At 42.0% G+C, this 21,547-nt stretch overlaps 1 protein-coding gene across 2 annotated transcripts in view; it reads right to left on the bottom strand.

Moving 5' to 3' along the window:
- LOC122813194 (fizzy-related protein homolog) overlaps window positions 1–21,547 on the bottom strand; it is an 806,647-nt gene that overhangs the window by 444,703 nt on the left and 340,397 nt on the right. For both annotated transcript variants that reach the window (XM_044085371.1, XM_044085370.1), the window contains one exon: window positions 11,588–11,673. In XM_044085371.1, the coding sequence (XP_043941306.1) occupies window positions 11,588–11,673 (86 nt within the window). The remainder of the gene's footprint in view (window positions 1–11,587; window positions 11,674–21,547) is intronic.

Here is a 21,547-nt window from a genome sequence, read left to right on the forward strand (position 1 = left end):
TAGACTCCGAAAATACATCATCTACAATGTCTAACACAGGTGGAATGGCTAGAGGCCTGTGCTGAGCAAGGGAGCCCGCAGGATTTTTTGCAGGGGGGTGTAAACCCATAGCCCCACCCACACAGCCCCACCCACGCAGCCATTACAGGGTCCCATTACTTGGCTATTTCTCCCCAGTTGCAATAAACACTGTTCAAAATTCTCAGTGTGGATACTGTTTTATACTTTACTTCTACAATGATTGCATATATCTAGATTTAATTAGGAATCTGTGATACTTTTTTTTACATACCCCATGTTACCATGAACATTGCAACTAACTCAAGGGAACTTTCAGCTGACAGCCCTTTTGAATTCTGATTAAAAAGGCTTGGCTGTTCAGTTCTCTATACTGGAATAATTTCTCATTCATTGCTAATAATCATTTTATTTACTTGGGTGCTAACAGAGTTTTCCTTTTTTCCTTTTTACCTACCATAAAGACAAGGTTTTTGTTTTATCTCAAAATACTTCCCCTTATTTATTTATAAGTGACTTTGAACCAACTACTGGGGACTAGTGTTCATTAGCTCAGTATTTCTCATGTAGGACACTAAACTGAGTCCCATGAACTTGTTCAGATTAAACAGATTAGTTTATAACACTAGTGTTCTTTGGCTTCCAAAATTAGCTCTCAGTAACACAAGTTGCTGTTTAAATAAAAGCTGGCATTCTGTGCTCTGAATGCAAGACACATTATAGCTGTATTTAACAAACTGTGTGCAGTCACTAAATTATGTATATCTTTTAATTAATGCTTAATCAAGCATTTCTTCATAACCCCAACATTGACACAGTTGCAAATCATCACTTCATCTTTTTAAAGATAATTCCAATAGCCCTAATATATGCACCTTATTAATTCTTTCTTCAAGATTAGTTTTACTGAGTGGGCAAGGGAAATGGTTGACCCTTAGTTATATGAAACTGGGTCTGCATTATCAGTGATGTGAACAACTTCACTATATGCTTAACTAAAAGCTTCAGACCTGTTTTCTTGACACAGCCATTACAGTATCCTTCCTGTTACTGTAATAAACAAGAGTAGCCATGCATAAGAAGTGTACATATTTATACATAGGATTATAATACATACAGATTGCATTAATTATAATAATTGAATTATATCCCTTCTATAATACAGCACCACTTGTTAGACTGTTTTAAATTTATAGTTTTGAACGTTTTTCCAGCAAGCAATGAAACAAAACATATGAACCAATAATGGCAAACTGCCCAGTTCAGAACATTTCAACCATATAAGGCCACACAAACTTATAGTTTTGAACGTTTTTCCAGCAAGCAATGAAGCAAAACATATGAACCAATAATGGCAAACTGCCCAGTTCAGAACATTTCAACCATATAAGGCCACTCAAACTTCTGTCATTACAATCCACCAATATCAGTCAATGTGCACAATCTCTGCAGAAGTAAAAGTCATCTGAATAATTCCACGTTAAATAGATCTGAAACTAATGAAGTTGTTGTTGCTAGAAAATAACTTTATACTTCAGTGTTTCATCTACAAATTCAATGCCTGCTGCCCTTGAAGAATAAATTGCCTACGTTACATTAAAAAAATGGTAAGCTGGTATATTGCAATAGGGAATGGGTTGTAAGCTGAAAAACAAGTTCATAGTTATTAGGCATCTCATCCTAAGGAGGACATAGTCAGGACTGCAGCACTCCCCCCCCCCCCCCTTAAAATACAAATCTACATGCTGTGGGAGTAGAACCTATAGCCCTCTGCATCAAGATGCAAGTATGCTACCTGCTGTGCTACTAATACTGCTTTAAAATTCTATACCACAATATTGATACCATTTGCTAAACAAAACAGTTGCACATTTTAAGCAGACAACATGAGCAGCAGTAAACTTCTTTTCCCTTGAAGCTCACAATTCCTTGAAAATGCACTTAAAAATAAATTCCACCTGCTAACTCTTAACTAGGGCACTTCACTCTCACACACCTCAGCCTCTTAGTGCAAGAAATCTGGACAAAGCCCAACATAAATAGGGGCAGATTATAAATATTGCTCTCATGAACCTAGAACATTGCTAGAATAACAGGATTTATGTTAGTAGGCATTTTTCTAAAGGATATGACATCTAAAACTCAAATGTCTGTCATTATTTAGCAACTTCAATCCTTTTTAGGAGGAATATGGGGCAAAAATCTGGACGTTTTGCAAAAACCTGGACAGCTGAGGGGTATGCTACCTCCTTCTTATACAGACATACAGACACACATACACACTTGGCTATTTTGTCTTCTGCTACTGATTAAGGTTACAAGTACAACTTCAGAAGCTCCACCAGAGGTTTTCTGCAACTTAGCCCAGCAGCTTAAGCAGTGAACGGAGCAACTTAGCCCAGCAGCTTAAACAGTGAACGGAGCAACTTAGCCCAGCAGCTTAAACAGTGAACGGAGCAAGCCCAGCAGCAGTTTCATAACAAAAATACACGGCAGTGCTTACAGTGTGACTCTGGCAGCAGGTTTCATAAATAAATGGCAGTCCTTGATGGTATGATGGTATACTTTTGATAACACCTGCATTAACAGTTCACTGCAAATATGAAGACCGTATTTTCTTTAATACGTTCCCATACATGTATACATACTTGCTTCTTTATGTTTTAGTTTTCAAACTAGCTTGCTGCACAGTGGTAAGTCTAGGCACTAAACGAAAGGGTAAAAAGGTCACACAGACAAATTATTCACTAAACACAGCAAGAGACAGAGCCAAGCTAGAGTTACCTGATAAAATTCTTGTAATGCAGGCCCTTAAAATACAAGCAAATTACCCCATAAGGACCTGACGTGTTTCAGCAACACAGCTTCCAAATGCCCATGATATTTTCCTTTTTCAAAGGCTTAAAAGATACTTCAAGCCAATAAAGCTAAACTCCGCTAGCTGTGGATTTGTATGGTTTACACTTCTATTTGACCTCATTGGCACAGCATAAATAGAAAGCTTGGCTACAGTTAAAAATACATTTTAAACCAAGCTTGACCTCATAAACATCAAGAAGCCTACAAAATATCTCAATTAACATCCAAACCAACATGTAGAAATATCATACAAACAACAAGGCAGTAAAAAACTGCAAGAAAAACTCAACCAAACTGGAATTTCACACTCCTAAGTCTCACATTTGCTTCTCCTATCGCTAATCCTGGCATGTATTAGTTGCTACTGTCTTAGAAATGCTTCAGAAACAATTTAGTCTAGAGTATAAACTAGCATTTTTTATTTTTACTTATTTGTTAATTTTTGGGGGAGGAAGACTTTTTTAATGTATGTTGACCTTAATTTGCCCACGTAACCTTTTTTGGACCATTTCTCTACCAATTAATGGCATGGTGAAATTCAGCAGTTGGTCTAAATGTTGTAGTAGTAGTTTTAATTAATTCTTACTGCCAACAGCTAAGCAAGGCCGAACTGTAAACATGCTGATGCAAATTGGACAGGAATAAAACACAATTTTTATGAAAAACATACCAAAAACATGAATCAAAAATCTGAACATTCTGCGAAAATCTGTACAGTTGAGAGGTATGTAAGCAATGCTATATAATACAATGTGCAGATTATTCTACCATCACAGTTTCCAGTGAATTCCTAAAAATTGTCAATCTCCTCTTACAAAATCCTTCTGCACATTTGAATTCCAGTTAAATAGCATACACTTTCTCTTAAATACATCTGTGCTTTTCTCTCCAAAATAACAGTCTGTACTAACGTCTCCAACTACACCAAACCTGTTTCCTGACTCTATCATTCCTAACAGCACACACTCAATAAATATTACCTGAATGAATGCCATACTCTTTGGGTAAGTGGACTCAAATTACATGGTCAATCCTCAACAGTTTCATTAAATTCAACACTTATAGACAAACGGCAATTAGCAAGAAAGTACAGTTTTGTACCTACCATAAATGTAGATGTTCGAGTGCTAATACAGCTGCAGTCATAACAGATGGGTTCTCCTGCCGTCAGGCGGGTCCTCGGTCGGCCGAATTCCAAAGTCTAGGTCCGGCGTCGGTTGTTGTCGCTTCTTCCCTGACGTCAGTGCGACAGGGATATAAAAGAACCAGCCGACGCCATTTTCTTCAGTTTTTCTTGCCCCAGATGACATCTGCCCCCAGAAGGAAGACAATACATAAAATTAGGTAATAATGCAATGCAATATAATCAAAAAACAGTAGTTGCAAGCAAATACACCATAAAAGAATACCCCTAGAGGGGAAGGAGGGAGGGAAACCTGGACTGCAGCTGTATTAGCACTCAAACATCTACATTTATGGTAGGTACAAAACTGTACTATGTTCATCGTGCATACAGCTGCAGTCATAACAGATGGGTAGAATCCCAAAGCTAAGAAAGGGGTGGTAGGCACTAGGTGGAACTAGGAGGAGCCAAAATGCCCTGCAAGACTGCAGTGGCAAAGCCTGCTCTAGATTTGGAGTATAATGGTAGGTTGTAATGCTTGGAGAAGGTATGCACAGAACTCCAAGTGGCTGCTTCCAAAATATCCTTGGTAGGAACTCCTCTGAGGAAGGCTGCAGAGGTGGCTGTGGCCCTGGTGGAATGAGTTCTAATGCCTGTAGGTACAGTTTTGCCATGAAAGGAATAGCAAAAGCGTATGCAGTGGGCTATCCATTTTGAAATTGTCTGTTTGGAAATTGGCTTTCCTTGAGCTCCTACTGCATAGGCCACAAAGAGCTGTTCTGATTTTCTGAAAGGCTTTGTTCTGTCCAAATAATAACGCAGTTGTCTGTGGATGTCCAAGGAATGTAGTAATCTCTCCCCTTTGTTTTGAGGATTAGGATAAAAAGTAGGTAAATGTATGGCCTGATTTAAAGCTACCCTGGATACCACTTTAGGCATAAAGGACGGGTTGGTTCATAAGGAAACTCTGTCCTGATGGAAGATGATAAAAGGCTGGACAGCCATGAGAGCCTGTAATTCTGAAACTCTACGAGCTGAGGTGATAGCCAGAAGGAAAGCTGTTTTCCAGGACAAATATTGCAAATCTGATGAAGCAGCTGGCTCAAAAGGAGGCAGGGTCAGTTTTTCCAGAATGAAATTAAGATCCCAAGCAGGTATTGGTGTTTCCATGGAGGTCTTAAATTCTTAGCCCCTCTGAGGAACTGTCTTAAGAGAGGGTGAGAGAATAAAGGTGGATCAGTGTTGTATTCTGCAGAAATGGCTGAGGCATGGATTTTGATGGAGGAGTAAGAAAGTCCACTGCTTAGCAGTTCAGTCAAATATTGTAGTATTTGAGGTAAATTCAGTTTTCCAGGGTCCTGGCCCTTTTTCTCATTCCAGACACAAAAAAGTTTCCATTTTGCGGAGGAAGCTTTTCTAGTTGATGGCCTTCTGGCCTCCAAAATGACATCCTGCACCTCCTCGGAGAGTTGGGCCTGCTGTGATGCTAAGGAATCTTCCATGTGGCTAGATTGAGTGTTTTTAGCTGACTGTGAAGAGTTTTGAAGCTGTGTTGAGTCAGAAGAAGAGGCATTAGAGGCAGGGTCCATGGTGGGGAATGCGTCAGGCTACTCAAGAGTGGGTACCAGTGTTGCCTTGGCCAGTCCGGAGCAATGAGGATCATCTTTGGTCTGTCTGCTCTGGTCTTCAATAGAACTTTGGGCAGCAGAGGAAGAGGTGGGAAGGTATAAACTGTCATTGATGTCCAGATGAAAGAGAGAGCGTCCACTCTCCAGGCCTTTGGATGGAAGATCCTTGAGCAGAATTTTGTCAATTGATGATTTTTGTGGGAGGCAAATAGATCTATGTCTGGCCTTCCCCATTCTTGGATTATTTCTGTAAAAACTTTTGGATGCAACTTCCATTCGTGTGGATCTGTCATATTCCTGCTTAGGTTGTCTGCCAGCGTGTTTTCCTTGCCTGGCAAGTACTGTGCTTGTAGTTCCATTTGTAAGTCCATGGCCATGTTCCAAAGTGACATGGCCAGTCTGCATAGGGGGTAAGAATGTGTTCCACCCTGCTTGTTTATGTACCACATAACTGTGGTGTTGTCCGTTCTTATCAATAGTTGACCTGGTTGTAGAAAGTTCTTGAAAGCTATAATAGCATTTATTACTGCTAGCATTTCTTTTTGATTGATGTGACCATTTGCCCTGAATGCACCGATCTGTCATGTGCGCCCCCCAGGCGTAGTCCGAGGCGTCTGTTGTGATGACTTGATTTGCTTGAGGCTTGCTGAAAGGAAGACCTGTGTTTGTTTGACATGCTTGAGTCCACCACAGAAATTCCTTTTGCAGACATGGAATTAGTGGTATTATTGTTTCCAAACTGTGGCTGTGTTGAGACCATATGCTTTTCAGGTACCATTGTAGTTTCCTCATATGCAGCTTTGCACATGGGATTAGTAAGATGCAAGATGCCATGAATCCCAGAGCCTGCAGGATTTTCCTTGCAGTAAGCCTGGTGCAATTTGCTAGTGTTCTGAAGTATTGAATTAGTTGCCCCTGCTTCTCTGGCGTGAGGTAGGCCATCTGGGTATTTGTGTCCAAGTTGGCACCCAGGAAAATTATCTTCCGAGAGGGTATTAGCCTTGATTTCTTTTTGTTGACTGTGTATCCCAGAGAGTTCAATAACATTATTACATAAGCCAGATGTTTCAGAAGATTGTGTTTGCTGTCCGCTTGGATCAGGCAGTCGTCCAAATAGGGATATATTTGTATCCCTTGAAGTCTGCAGTAGGCAATTACTGATGCCAGGCATTTTGTGAATACTCTGGGCGCAGTAGATAAGCCAAAGGGCAATGCAGAGAATTGATAATGAGTTGAACCTGCAAGAAATCTGAGGTATCTTCTGCAATTTTGTCTGATTGGGACATGCAGGTATGCCTCCTTGAGGTCCAATGTTACCAGCCAAGACTCCTTGCCCAGCATGGGAAGAAGCTGCTGTCGAGTGAGCATCTTGAATTTTGGTACGAGTAGAAATGTGTTTAGGATGGATAGATCCAAAATAGGTCTCCAATCTTTTCCCTTCCTTAGTACCACAAATAGCCTGGAATAAAACCCTTGACCTTGTTCGTGCGTAGGTACCTCTTGAATAGCTTTCATGTTTATGAGATCTGTAATTTGCCTTTGTGCCTCTGCCCTTTGATTGTGTGGCAGGTTTGGCATGCCTCTCATTTTTGGAAGGGTGTGAAAATGGAATTTGTAGCCTCTGTTTATAATGTCCAGGATCCATTTGTCCTTTGTGACAATATGCCAATTTTTTGAAAATAATGCCAGCTTTCCTCCCAAGGGGGCTGCCATTTGAGACCTGGTTGGCATGCAAAGGAGAAAGTCATTGGGTTTGCTTTCTGATAGATTGCGAGTTGTCCTCACCACCTCTTTGTGTAGGAGCTTGCCATTGTCTGCCTCTATACGATCCTTGGGATTGTCCTCTGCCCCTCGGGCGCCTGTATCTGCCTCTTTGGGGTCTGTCTGTGGCAGGAAAGGACCAGTTTTTGGAAGGCCAATTTCTACTAAAACGTGGGGGTTGAACCTGTAGAAATTCTTTCACAGTTTGCATTGATTTAGCCTTTTCCTCCATTTTCCTTAATACCTCCTCAGCATTAGCACCAAATAGTACATCCTTTTGAAGAGAGGCGTCTAGTAATTTAGCTTTGACATGATCAGGCAAGGCTTGTTCCTTGAGCCAGGCATGCCTATGTATGACTGAACCTGTAACAGCAGCTCTGCATGAGGCCTCTAGAGCATCAAAACCACATTGTAAGGTATGCTTACCCACCTGTTCTGCACTATGCATCAAATCCTGCAACTCCTTCAAGTCTGGTTGTTCAGGTTGTGACATTTTACTTTTCAATTGTGATAACAAAAACTGTTGGTATTTTAGCATATGAAACTGACAGTTTAAGGCCCTCATGGATAAGGTAGCCAAGGTATATACCTTTTATCCCCACCTTTCTAAGGATCTGGAATCTCTCTCGGAAGGCAATGGATTTTTAGCAATGGAGGCCTTAACTCCCTTGGGGCCCTGTGAGATGGTTTCTGGGTCAGCAGCATGGCTCTTGTATAGAAATTGGTGTGAGTCAGGGACCCTGTAGTACCTGTCAGGCTTAACTGGAGCTGGAGGTAGAAAGTCCGGGTTAAGGCAGGCCTCCGAGTAAACATCATCTAGGATGTCCAAGACAGGAGGTATAGCCAGAGGCCTGTGCTGAGGAAGCAAGAGAAATTCCCTGAGCCTTTTCTTGGAATCAGAATAATCCTGGCCTTCCCAGTGGAAGTGTTCCCTTAAGGTATGCAAAGTTTCCCCAAATGAGTAATCCTCAGGGGGGATACAGAAGGGATGGACTCCTCCGCATCAGAGTCTTCAAAACGGGAGTAAGAATGTTCCTGATCATCAGAGTGCTCTGAAATAATGGAGCCCTGATCAGAGGAGGGGGAATCTTCCTCCACTCTAGGCGTTTTGTCCGGAGGGGGCTGAGAACCTCTGATAAGAGTAATTAAATCCTCAGCCATTTTAAGCATCTGTTTCTTAGGCATGGGGCCTGGAGATGGGCCCTGTGTAGCTGGTCTCTTAGAGTGCATGGTTGCTTTAGACTTAGTGAGAGCCTTGATAGAGAAAGAAGAGGAAGGTCTGAAGACACCTTGAGTGGAGGTGGACCTGTCCACATTCAGGGGCTGCGTAGGCGCCTCACTGAGAACCGGACCATGTGTAGCCGGCTTTGGCGTGGTGTCGGTAGAGGCCGCGGACCTCGCGTGTCGGTCCTTGTCTTTTCGTTTTTTTAGACAAAACCGGAGTCGGAGTATCCGACGACATAGTATAGTTAAATGCTTTTCCAAAATAATGCTGGGCGAACTCCGCCCGGCGCTTAATAGTGCGTTTGTTGAATGTAGCACAAAAGCGGCAGGCCGAGACCTCGTGGTCTGGGCCTAAACAAGGTATACAGAGGGAATGGAAATCCTTATGTGGTATTTGCTTCCCACAAGAAATACAATTATTAACTTTGTCTGACATCGGTCTGAGGCAAGAAAAGGTTCCCCAACGGGGTACTTAGCTTTTAAGAAGACTTCGGTTTCCAAATTTTCATAATCGCAGGAGCTGGCCGACCGGCACTTGCGAACTGCTTCTACTTCGGGCACCGCGCGGCAAGAAAGTCTGAAGAAAATGGCGTTGGCTGGTTCTTTTATACCCCTGTCGCACTGACGTCAGGGAAGAAGCGACGACAACCGACGCCGGACCTAGACTTTTGAATTCGGCTGACCGAGGACCCGCCTGACGGCAGGAGAACCCATCTGTTATGACTGCAGCTGTATGCACGATGAACATCAACCTCACACTAAGCAAATATGCAAGGCAAACATCTGTAACATACAAAGCAGGATTCTTTTCCCACATCCAATTTCCATGCTTCCATCAATGGCCCGGCCTGACTCCCTTCTGTTAAACTTTATGAATCCTACAGCATAATTGCTCCATTTGCTTCTGGACATAAATGTCAACCCCACCACTGTATTTCACTTAAATACATTTACTGGCCTGAGCTCAGCTACTTCCTTACTTCTACCCAACTCTTCATGGTCCAAAGAATATTTTACAAGCCTTAGATGAACATTCTTAGCTAATAATATCACACGAAGAACCCCTCCTTCATCACTCAGGCTACATGTCATCATGTCCACATAATAATAATCAATACGTCCGCTGAAATACAGATTAATTAATTTCAAACACAATGTTAAAATCTTTACTTACAAGTACACGGAATACAGAGCAACCATCCCTTTCCTGTGTCACATTAAAGTAATTTTAAAATTTTAACTCCTCAGGGAACCTTACTGTGCGCGACTCTCTGGCAGGCTGGCAGCAATAATGTGATTCCCTTCCCACGCAGGTTTCTGTTTAAAATTCATGCGACGCATGCATGACTGTTGGGTCCTGACTCCTAAAGCAGGTCTTTGCAGCTGAATGCACAGAAGACGAAAACAGGTCGCAAACACCTGTTACATCTGTGCAACTGGACGGGATGCAAAGGGCATTCTTAAAGAGGAATGCCCTTTAAAAAAAAAAAACTTTTTTTTTTTTAATTAAAATAAAATCAGCCGGTTCCAGGGGGGTGCAAGTGCACCCCCCTTGCACCTGCCTGCGGGCGCCCTTGGTGCTGAGGTAGTAAAAGAAAATCCCTGAGCATCTTTTTAGATTACTGAAAAATCTTGGCTCTCCCAGCAGAAATGTTCCCTCATGGTATGCAAGGTTTCCCCAAAGGAATAGTCCTCAGGAGGAGATGTTGAAGCTGTAGATTCTTCAGCATCAGAATCCTCATGGGGGGAAGAGAATATTCCTGATCAGAAGAGGAATCAGAAGAAATAGAAACCTGATCTGAAGATTCATAGTCAGTGCCTTGCCTAGGCCTCTTATCAGGAGGGAGATGGGAACCCCTGATCAATGTAATCAAGTCTTTGGCCATTTTGAGCATCTGTTTTTTTGGGCATAGAGGTCTGTCCACGTGGCTCTTGAGTTTGTTTCCTTGCTTTAGAAGGTGCTTTAGTCTTTGCCTTTGAAGCTGAAGTCGTTTTAATGTAAAGATGTTTAGGTCTGAATACACCCTCAGAAGCCGCTACCTGCTCAGCGGCTCCGGACCCATCTGAGGGATTAGCGTCCGAGGCTCCAATACCTTGAGTATCCAGCGGCATGGCTGACTCCACGTGGGAGTCGGTAGCGGCCTGCGACTCTAAAGTAGCAGGCGTCAGGGGCTGCAAAAGCGCCTCACTGAGAACCGGCGAACCGGCGACTGGCTTAGGAGAAACTTCGTCGTCGGTTTTGGGCCTCGATTGTTTTTCTATATCCTTTTCTTTACGTTTTTTGTAAACTCCGGTAGTCAGATGGCTATCCGATGACATTTCAGGATAATTAAACCGGCGTCCAAAAAAGTTTAGAGCAAAATCGTACCGACGCTTAATAGTGCGTTGGTTAAATCTAGCACAAAACCGACAACCAGTAATGTTGTGATCAGGACCTAGGCAAGGAATACAGTAAGAATGAAAATCCTTATGAGGTATTTTCTTTCCACAAGAAATACAATTATTAACTTTTTCTGACCGGTCTGGAGCAAGAAAAAAGTTTCCCCAACGGGGTACTTAGCTTTATTGAAGACTTCAGATCTGACACTCAAACACGAAAATCTCAGGACTCGGCTGACCGGCACTTGCAAACTGCTTCTGCTTCGGGCACCGCGCGGCAAGAAAGACTGAAGAAAATGGCGTTGGCTGCTTCTTTTATACCCCTGATGACCTGACGTTAGGGAAGGGGTGACAGCAACCGACGCAGGACCCAAGACTTTGGAATTCAGGCCAGCTGAGGGCAACCTGCCAGCAGGATTACCCAAATGTAATGACTGCAACACTGAAACACAAAGAACGTCAACAAAGTCTCAAATGAAGCAATGACAAAAATATACCACAAAAAGAGAAATCATTTTCCCAAAACAAGTATACCAAACAATGACAGGAGCCCAGGAGCATATGGTTCGAATCAGATTTTTAAATAATGGCTTACCTTTTATTACTGACAGGTGAAAGGGAATAAGGAGAGATGTCATTTCCACCATCTGTGCTTAATTTTCCACCACCTGTTACAGCATACTGGAACAAATGAAAGCACACGTTAAACAACCTATGGAAGAACTAACAGTCCTACATACTGACCACTTTTCAGAATACCTTACTAATGGGTGGTGACCCTAACCCTGTGCCTGCCCATATCCCCAACCCTACACCTTACCTTAACAAAAAAAAAAACTTTCTGTAACACTGCCTCTACCCAAAACATTCAGACACACATCGCATACAGCAGCACAAATGCACAAAACAATCTTTCTCCTTCCCTAGTCCTTACTTTAACCCAAGCCTACAAGTACTTTCACACACAGTTCAACGTTTATGCAGAAATTCAATATATACAATGTTTCAGGATTAAAAACCCAAACTCACTCTCTCAACAGGCTGATGACTCAACGGTGAAGTGTACACACGCACACACACACACACACAAAACAAATGCATGAATATTTAATCAGTTTCTTGAAATTAACAGTAACATTATGAATTTTTTGTTTTGTTTATTCCTCTCCAGCATTGACGATCTAAGCCTTACCAGTCCCCCTTCTTCTACTGTCTTCATCCTGCAAGATGAATCTACCCCTTAAATTATCCATTAAAGGCTGTGAGGTTTCACTTTTCAGGGAAAGTCTGCCTCATTGGAGCCCTCAATCTTACATGGTTGATTATTTTATTTTTGTATGTTATTCCAATTACCACATAATGTGGTTTTCTTTGAGAAACAGATAACTAGAGGTTTGCACTCAAACTTGCGTTCACTTTCACTCCAGATACAGTTCTTATGCAGCTTAATAAGCCAACATCACCTGTTTGCACTTTGCTGTTGTTACACCACCTGTCATATTTCAGCTGGTAATCTCACAACAGCTGACACTACATTATTGCTGGGGTGGGGCAAGCAGACAATAATATCCTACTCCAATCCCTCCCCAGCTGACTCATCCAGCTTCTGGGCAGCTAAATGAGTCAAAGTTACTTTGGACACAGTTCAGGTTTGAACACTCTCTCTTTCTCTCTCTATCCTCCACAAAGCCAGCAAAGTACAGTTGTGTACCTACCATAAATGTAGATGTTCGAGTGTATTCACTGTTGCAGTCATTACACTTGGGTTATCCTGCTGGCAGGCTACCCACAGTCGGCCTGAATTCCAAAGTCCTGGTCCGGTGTCGGTTGCTGTCGCCTCGTCAATGCGCCAGGGGTATATAAGATGCAGCCGACACCATTTTCTTCAGTTTTTCTTGCCCCAGATGTCAGGTGCCCCCAAAAGGGTAGGCTTATAAAAAGCATGCACTAAAATAAACAATACCTTCATCTACAAGCAAATACACCACATAGGTTGTATAGAATAGAGAAGTACAGATAAGTCCCAGCAAAGAAAGAGAGATGGTGGGTGGGTAACCTGGACTGCAACAGTGAATACACTCGAACATCTACATTTATGGTAGGTACACAACTGTACTATGTTCATCGTGTTTCACTGTTGCAGTCATTACACTTGAGTTGAATCCCAAAGCTGAGGTTGGGCAGCTGGGTCTAAATAGAATTAGGAGTGACTACGAGGCCCTGCAGAACTGCAGTGGCAAAGCCTGCTCTGGATTTAGAGTAAAGAGGTAAGTGGTAGTGCTTGGTAAAAGTGTGCACTGAACTCCAAGTTGCAGCCTCCAAAATTTCCTTGGTTGGTACTCCTCTGAGAAAGGCTGCTGATGTGGCTGCTGCCCTGGTCGAATGTGGCCTAATGCCCTTAGGCACTAATTTGCCATGCTGTGCATAGCAGAAACGAATGCAGTGTCCTATCCATTTTGAAATAGTCTGCTTTGAGATAGCCTTTTCTTGTGATCCTGCAGCATATGCTACTAAAAGTTGCTCAGTCTTTCTGAAAGTCTTAGTTTTGTCCAAGTAGAAGCGTAGCTGCCTGTGTATGTCCAAAGAATGCAGAAGTCTCTCCCCTTTATTCTGGGGATTTGGATAAAAGGTAGGCAAATGAATGGTTTGATTAAGAGCCACACTGGTTACTACCTTTGGCATAAATGTTGGGTTTGTCCTTAGAGAAACCCTGTCTGGATGGAAAATGATAAAAGGTTCCACAGCCATTAATGCCTGTAACTCTGATACTCTTCTTGCTGAAGTTATTCCTAGGAGTAGAGCTGTTTTCCATGATAAGAATTTTATCTCAACTGTATTGGCTGGCTCAAACGGAGGCAGTGTGAGCTTTTCCAAGACAAAATTGAGATCCCATGTAGGTACTGGTGCTCTCCTTGGAGGTCTTATGTTTTTGGCCCCTCTGAGGTACTGCCTTAGCAGTGGATGTGAAAAAAAATAGGTGGTTCCATATTGTAATGAGCTGAAATGGCAGAGGCATGGATCTTAATTGATGAGAAGGATAGGCTCTTGTCCAGCATCTGAGTTAGGTATTGTAAAATCTGAGGGATATTTGGAATATGCGGTTCAATTCCTTGTGCCTGATTCCAAGTACAGAATCTCTTACATTTTTCTGCATAAGATTTTCTGGTGCTGGGCCTCCTGCCTTCCAAAATGACATCCATAACTGCTTTAGAGAGAGGTGTATTCTAAGTGGTTATATTATTCGCCATGCAGTCAGATTTAAGGTTTTGAGTTGGCTGTGCAGGATCTGATTGTTTTGTTGGGTCAGAAGATGACGAATTTGAGGTAAAGTCCAGGCTGGGCCTTGAGATAAGCTCTTTAGGACTGGGTACCAGTGCTGGCGTGGCCAGTCTGAGGCAATCAGAATCATTTTTAGCTTCTCTTGTCTGATCTTTAGGAGTACCTTGGGGAGGAGAGGCAGTGGTGGAAAGGCATAAACTGTCAGGGTTTTCCAGCTGAATGATAGAGCATCCTCCCTTCCATGCTTGTGTGTGATAAGTCCTTGTGCAGAATCTCTGTAGTTGACAGTTGTGAGGGGAGGCATCCCCATTTCCTTGTTATCATGCTGAAGACTTGTGGATCTAGTTTCCACTCGTGAGGGTCCATGAGGTTTCTGCTTAGTTCGTCTGCCAGAGTATTTGTCTTTCCTGGCAGGAATTGTGCTTGCAGATGCACTTGATAGGTCAATGCTGTGTTCCACAAGTTCATGGCTTGCCTGCAGAGGGGGTAGGAATGTGTGCCCCCTTACTTGTTTATGTACCACATGACTGTAGAGTTGTCCGTCTTTAGCAATAATTGTCCTGGATGGAGTAGATCCTTGAAGGCTGTCAGGGCATTCTGTACAGCTAGCATCTCTTTTTGATTGATATGAAAATGCATTTGGCTTGCGGGCCACGAGCCCTGAATACATTTTCCTTCCAAATGTGCCCCCCAGGCATAATCCGATGCATCTGTTGTTAGTGTTTGCCTGGCTGTGGGTAAAGTGAATGCTGTCCCTTGTTGTGGTGACAGGCCAGTGCCCACCATCGAAACTCCTGTTGCAGGCAGGGAATGAGAGTAATTATTGTTTCCAGGCTGTGGCAATGTTGAGTCCAAACACTTTTTAGATACCATTGTAGCTTCCTCGTATGCAGTCTAGCATATGGAATTAGCAGAATGCAGGATGCCATGAAGCCCAAAGCCTGCAGAATTTTTCTTGCAGGTAACTGGGTCTTTGTTGCCATCATTTGGAAGTAATGAGTCAGTTGTCTTTGTTTGTCTGGCATGAGATAAGCCATCTGGGCAGTTGTATTTAGGCTTGCACCCACGAATATTATCTCTTGAGAGGGCACTAGTTTTGATTTCTTTTCGTTTACTGTGTACCCTAGGCAAAGTAGTAGTCTTTTTACAAACGCCAGATGCCTCAATAGAATGTTCTTGCTTTCTGCTTCAATAAGGCAGTCGTCCAAGTAGGGATATATTTGAATTCCTTTTTGTCTGCAAAATGCAATTACTGGTGCCAGGCAGTTTGTGAAGACCCTGGGCGCAATAGATAAGCCAAAGGGCAGTGCAGGGAATTGGTAGTGTATTGAGCCAGCTATGAATCTGAGATATCTTCTGCAAGAGTATCTGATTGGGACATGCAGGTATGCCTCTTTGAGGTCCAAAGTTATGAGCCAAGCCTTCTTGCCCAGCATGGGCAGAAGTTGCTGCAGTGTCAACATTTTGAATTTTGGAACTTCCGGAAAAGTATTTAGAATAGACAGGTCTAGTATTGGTCTCCAAGCTTTGTCCTTTCTGGGTACCAAGAAAAGTCTTGAGTAAAATCCTTGCCCTGCTCTTGCTGTGGTACTATTTGAATAGCCCTCATGTTCATGAGATATGAAATTTGCCTTTGTGCCTCTCTCCATTGATTGTGTGGCAGGTCTGGAATACCTTTTGACTTTGGCAGGGTGTGAAAATGGAACCTGTAGCCCTGAGAAACAATATTCAGTACCCATTTGTCCTGGGTAATCATGTGCCAATTTTGTGAGAAAAGTGCTAGCTTTCCCCCTAAGGGTGCTGCCAAAAGGTAAGTGCTTGGCATTGGCAGTGGGAAGTCATTAGGACTGTTTCCTATAAGGTTGTGATTTGTCTTCTCCGCTTTTGGAGGCGGAAGCACCCCCATTGTTTAGGCCTGTATGAGCCTTGGGCCTGAGATCTGCCTCTAGGGCGTCTGTATCTGCCTCTTTGTGCCCTGTCTGACACTGGAAAGGACCAATTCTTAGAAGGCCAGTTCCTGCTAAATCTGGGAGGTTGAACCTGTAAGAAATCCTTGAATGTCTGCATTGATTTAGTTTTATCCTCCATTTTCTTTAACACCTCTTCTGCCTTAATACCAAACAAAGTATCATGCTGTAATGGAGCATCCAATAATTTTGCTTTAACATGTTCAGGCAGACTCTGTTCCTTTAACCAAGCATGTCTTCGAACTGCAGCCCTGCAGGAAGCCTCTAATGAATCAAAACAACATTGCAAAGTATGTTTTCCCACTTGTTCAGCTGCATGCAATAAATCCTGCATTTCCTTGTTTTCAGGACATTCAGAGTTTGTCAGCATTTTCTGTTTTAGAAGAGACATTAGTTATTACTGATATTTAAGCATGTGAAACTGGCAGTTTAAAGCCCTTACAGCTAAAGTAGCAGAGGTGTAAACTTTTTTCCCCCATCTGTCCAGAGCTCTAGAATCCCTATCAGAGGGAACAGGGTTTTTTGCAGTGGAAGCCTTGACCCCTTTGGGACCCTGAGATATAGTTTCTGGGTCAGCAGCAGGGTTTTTATAAAGAAATTTATGTGAATCTGGAACCCTGTAATACCCATCTGGCTTAACAGGTGCAGGGGGTAAAGAATCAGGAGACAGACTGGACTCAGAAAATACATCATCTACAATGTCTAACACAGGAGGGATAGCAAGAGGTCTGTGTTGAGGCAATAAAAGGAAATCTCTGAGCCTTTTCTTGGATTCTGAATAATCTTGGCTCTCCCAGTGGAAATGCTCACTCATGGTGTGCAGGGTTTCCCCAAAAGAATGGTCCTCAGGAGGAGAGGCTGAAGGGATAGATTCTTCAGCATCAGAGTCCTCATAGGGAGGAACAGAATATCCCAGTTCTGAAGAGGAATCAGAAGAAATAGAAACCTGATCAGAGGAATCATAATCAGTGTCTTGCCTAGGTCTTTTATCAGGAGGGGGATGGGACCCCCTGATCAAAGTAATTAGGTCCTCGGCCATTTTAAGCATCTGTTTCTTAGGCATGGTTGACTGTCCAGGAGAATCCTGTACTTGTTTCTTTGTCTTTAAAGGTGTTTTAGACTTTGTCTTGGATGCTGAAGTGGTCATGATAGAGAGCTGTGTAGGTCTGAAAACACCCTCAGAAGCCGATGCCTGCTCAGCGGCTCCGGACCCATCTGAGGGAGTAGTTTCCGTACTCTCAATACCTTGAGTTTTCAGAGGCCTAGTTGTCTCCACATGGGAGTCGGAAGCGGCCTGTGGCTCTGAGGTAGCGGGTGTCAGGGGCTGCGAAAGTGCCTCACTGAGAACTGGCGAACCAGTGACTGGCCTAGAAGAGGCTTCGTCGTCGGTTTTGGACCTCGGATGCCTGTCCTTTTCTTTTTCCTTGCACTTTTTATGAATTCCGGTCGTCGGCTGTTCCGACGGCATTATACGGTTAAACCTTCGGCCAAAGTAATGGAAAGCAAAATCGCTGACGCTTAATAGTGCGTTGGTTAAATCTAGCACAAAACCGACAACTAGCAACGTCGTGATCAGGGCCTAGGCAAGGAATACAGTAAGAATGAAAATCCTTATGAGGTATTTGCTTCCCACAAGAAATACAATTGTTAACTTTTACTGACAACGGTCTGGAGCAAGAAAAAGTTTCCCCAATGGGGTACTTAGCTTTATTGAAGACTTCGGATCTGAAATTCAATTTCAAAAATCTCAGGAGTCGGCCGACCGGCACTTGCGAACTGCTTTTGCTTCGGGCACCGCGCGGCAAGAAAGACTGAAGAAAATGGTGTCAGCTGCATTTTATATACCCCTGGTGCACTGACGTCAGGGAAGAGGCGACAGCAACCGACACTGGACCAGGACTTTGGAATTCAGGCTGACTGTGGGTAGCCTGCCAGCAGGATAACCCAAGTGTAATGACTGCAACAGTGAAACACAATGAACATCAGTAATATTCTGAATTTTGAAAAGTTAAGGTAGATATTTCCAGCCTGTCTCTACTCATCTTAATCTCTATAAAAGCTCCCAAGAGATCCTTCAAATAATGGTATCTGCATTCCAAGACTGAAAGGTAGCATTTTAACATAAAGCTCATGATTAGCATACCCATTTTCCCTTCACTTGCCTTTTCTGCACATTCATACCTGAGAAATGTCCAGTTTTAGGGACATTCATGAATCTGGGTCAAAACATTGTACTGCCCACCTAAAATCTACTGATTTTTGAGAAGAGATAATAGAATACAGTCAAACAATAATAGTCACTATAGTTCCATACTTATTTTCCTTCAGAAAATCCATGAGAATTAATGTTGTTCTGCACTGCAGAATTTGCACGATACAAAGTGCCCTTAATCTGAGGCATTTGGCCTTGAATATTTGTGGCCTTATCCTCGATCCTACAATCACTCTACATTGCCATATATTGTCTCTGCCCCTCTGTGTTTCTGTCTGTCTGTCTCTCTCTCTCTCTCTCTGCCCCCCGCCTGAATTATTTTTGCCTGAACCTTTCTGAAGTAATACAACTGCTTAAATCTATGGAAATAATAAAATGAATAAAAAAAATAGTAGACAGTCAATAACCATTCACTATATAGCATGCTTGAGCACAAAGTTATCTTAATTTTCTCCCTAAACCCCTCTTCTTCCCGCAGCCTTACAGATATTCTAATATTCCGACCACTAACTTTATCTTTCCCCTGTTTCTAACACAGTTTGCAGTAATCCATTCACTGATACCCCAATTACTTCCACAAATACAAAAGTATAATTTGTTGTACAGTTTTGTTCCGCTAATATGCAAGTATACATAATCAAGGACTCCTGCTGCCAAGTATTTTAAACCAGTTTTAGTAATCTCCCTTAACATCAGCACAAGTCGCTACTTATCTGTTACTTTTATAATGTCACAACTACAGTCCTACCCAAACGCACAAAACTGTCAGTGTACCAAAAGGCACAACAGGCACATCAACAAGTAAATCTAACTGCTCGTATTTATTCTGCTCTTTTACACCAATCAGAATTCTGCATCTTCTTTCCTATCTACAGTCCTACATCATATTCCTTCTTGTAACATCAAAATCTGCTGAACATTTCTTTCTTCATTATTGATCATTATACAACTACCCCCAATTATTATTCCAAAACGCGCACGCTGATTGGTCAGCGTGCACGCTGTAAATCAGACTTATACTAATGGAAAAAGGTCCGGTCACCCAGACTTTTTCCATTAGTATAAGTCTTTTTTTTTACAGCAACGGAGAATGCAAGACCTCCGTTGCTGTTTAGACACTGTCTCACTATGTTAACGGAGTTTAACACAGCGAGACAGCTTTAAAAAAAGTAACAGAGATCTTCCGTTGCTTTTTTTAAAGCTGTCTCGCTATGTTAAACTCCTTTAACATAGCGAGACAGTTTGTAAAAAGCAATGGAGATCTTGCGTTCTCCGTTGCTTCCACTCACAGCTCTGATGTACTGCGTAAGCATATGCGTGCGCAGTCCATCAGAACCGCCGCAGAATACCAGACAGCTGCGGAAGGGCAGCAAGGAGGCATTATACAATGCCATTATTTAAGAAAAGTAAGTATTTTTTTTCTTAAATAATGTCATTGTATAATAGCAATAACCCATGCCTGGGTGTGGATAATGCTGGATTTACCCACAGCTCTCTTTGTTTGGCCACTCGGGCTTCGCCCTCGTGACAAAACCACACCAACAGTGGGTAAATTCAGCATTACCCACATCCAGGCGTGGATTATTACTATAATATTCAACAGTCAGACTCTACTACCTGTCATAGCCTCAGTCATTAAAGTAACATAGGTTCATCAGTCCCAATTTCTCTTTTCCACATTCATTTCAAAATACTTTTCCAGTAACAAAAACATAACACAATACTTTGTGTGTTGTTTACATATTAGGTTTTTCTAACTTCTAATGTCTGACTTCTCACATTTACTGTATTTTCTTTGTGCCTTTTGTCTTATATCACAAATACTTGTTTCACTCTCACATTCTTTATCATTCTTTATCATCCTCTGTCCCTTCAGAGTTATTTTCTTACTCTAATATTAAACACATTTACTGTATTGATGCCTTTTCTTCAGTTATTTACACCTGACCTTGGATGACTGCTTTGGAAAAAAAGCTTATGAGAAACTCATAATTGTAGCTCTTCAAATAATATAAATACCTGCCACTGAGTGAACATATTAAACACATCCAAGCAGGGCCACCAGAAGAACCCACCAATGCTTTGTTCCTTCAGTTTCCACAGCTTTCATCAGACCCAATATAAAACCCATAAATTTTACAGTTTATCACATTAACTAAATTTCTTTATAAAATTAAAGAAACTTTTTTTCAAGACATTAAAGTATACCTACTGTGGGTCTGAATGTAGAGATAAGGGGTCCGAATGGAGAGATGATAAATCATCAAGCAAAGGAGAGTAGTATTGCTGGAACTGAATTCATCCTCAAGTCTTGTTGAGTACCTTCATAAGGTGGACCCTGATTTTACAAAATCTTACCAAAATGACGCTGACATAGACTGCATTTTATATTAGTATATATCATAAACAGAAGTAGGTTAAAAAAATAAAAACGATTGCTGGGTTCACAAAATCCAGGATAAAAAAAGTGCCCAATCCTGGTAGGTGCACTGGTGCCAAAAGTAGAAAAAATGGCAACACAGAATCCTCAAGACACAAAAACATTCCTATGATGGGGCTAGGCCAGGCTCAGGGGATGGATGCCCCCCTGTTGTAGAAGGAAGTAGTAGCCCACAAAAATCACAAAAACTGACAGGCCACAAAAAGAGCCATAAAGATGATAGAGTGCACTAACGAGGATAAGAAAGAAATGATGTATTGTTACTATTATGCAAGAAGCACCGAATTTTGCAGACAGAAGATATACAAAAGAATAAGAGAGAAATTAGAGAAAGAAAAATACTTGCACAAGAAAAACTGTCACAACTTCAAACAAAAATTGGTGTTCGTTAATACAACAGATTTAGAAAAAACATTATACAGACCAAGAAACATTGGGCTATTCAGAAAAAGAAGCAACTGAAGAAGTGCAAAAATATAAGGAACAAAATCTAGAGATTTTTGAAAGGTATAAAAAAGAAATACGGACATGTGAAGGAAAGACAGATCTGATATGGTGCAATATTTATGTAAAGGAGAAAGCCAAATTAATCAATACAAAAAAAAGCAGCCCCAAAGATATTAGAAGAGAAATCCAGGCAAAGGCATCTAAATATTG

The sequence above is a fragment of the Protopterus annectens genome, chromosome 10.part0, assembly GCF_019279795.1.
Source record: "Protopterus annectens isolate FY-2018-M chromosome 10.part0, PAN1.0, whole genome shotgun sequence".
NCBI lineage: Eukaryota > Metazoa > Chordata > Ceratodontiformes > Protopteridae > Protopterus > Protopterus annectens.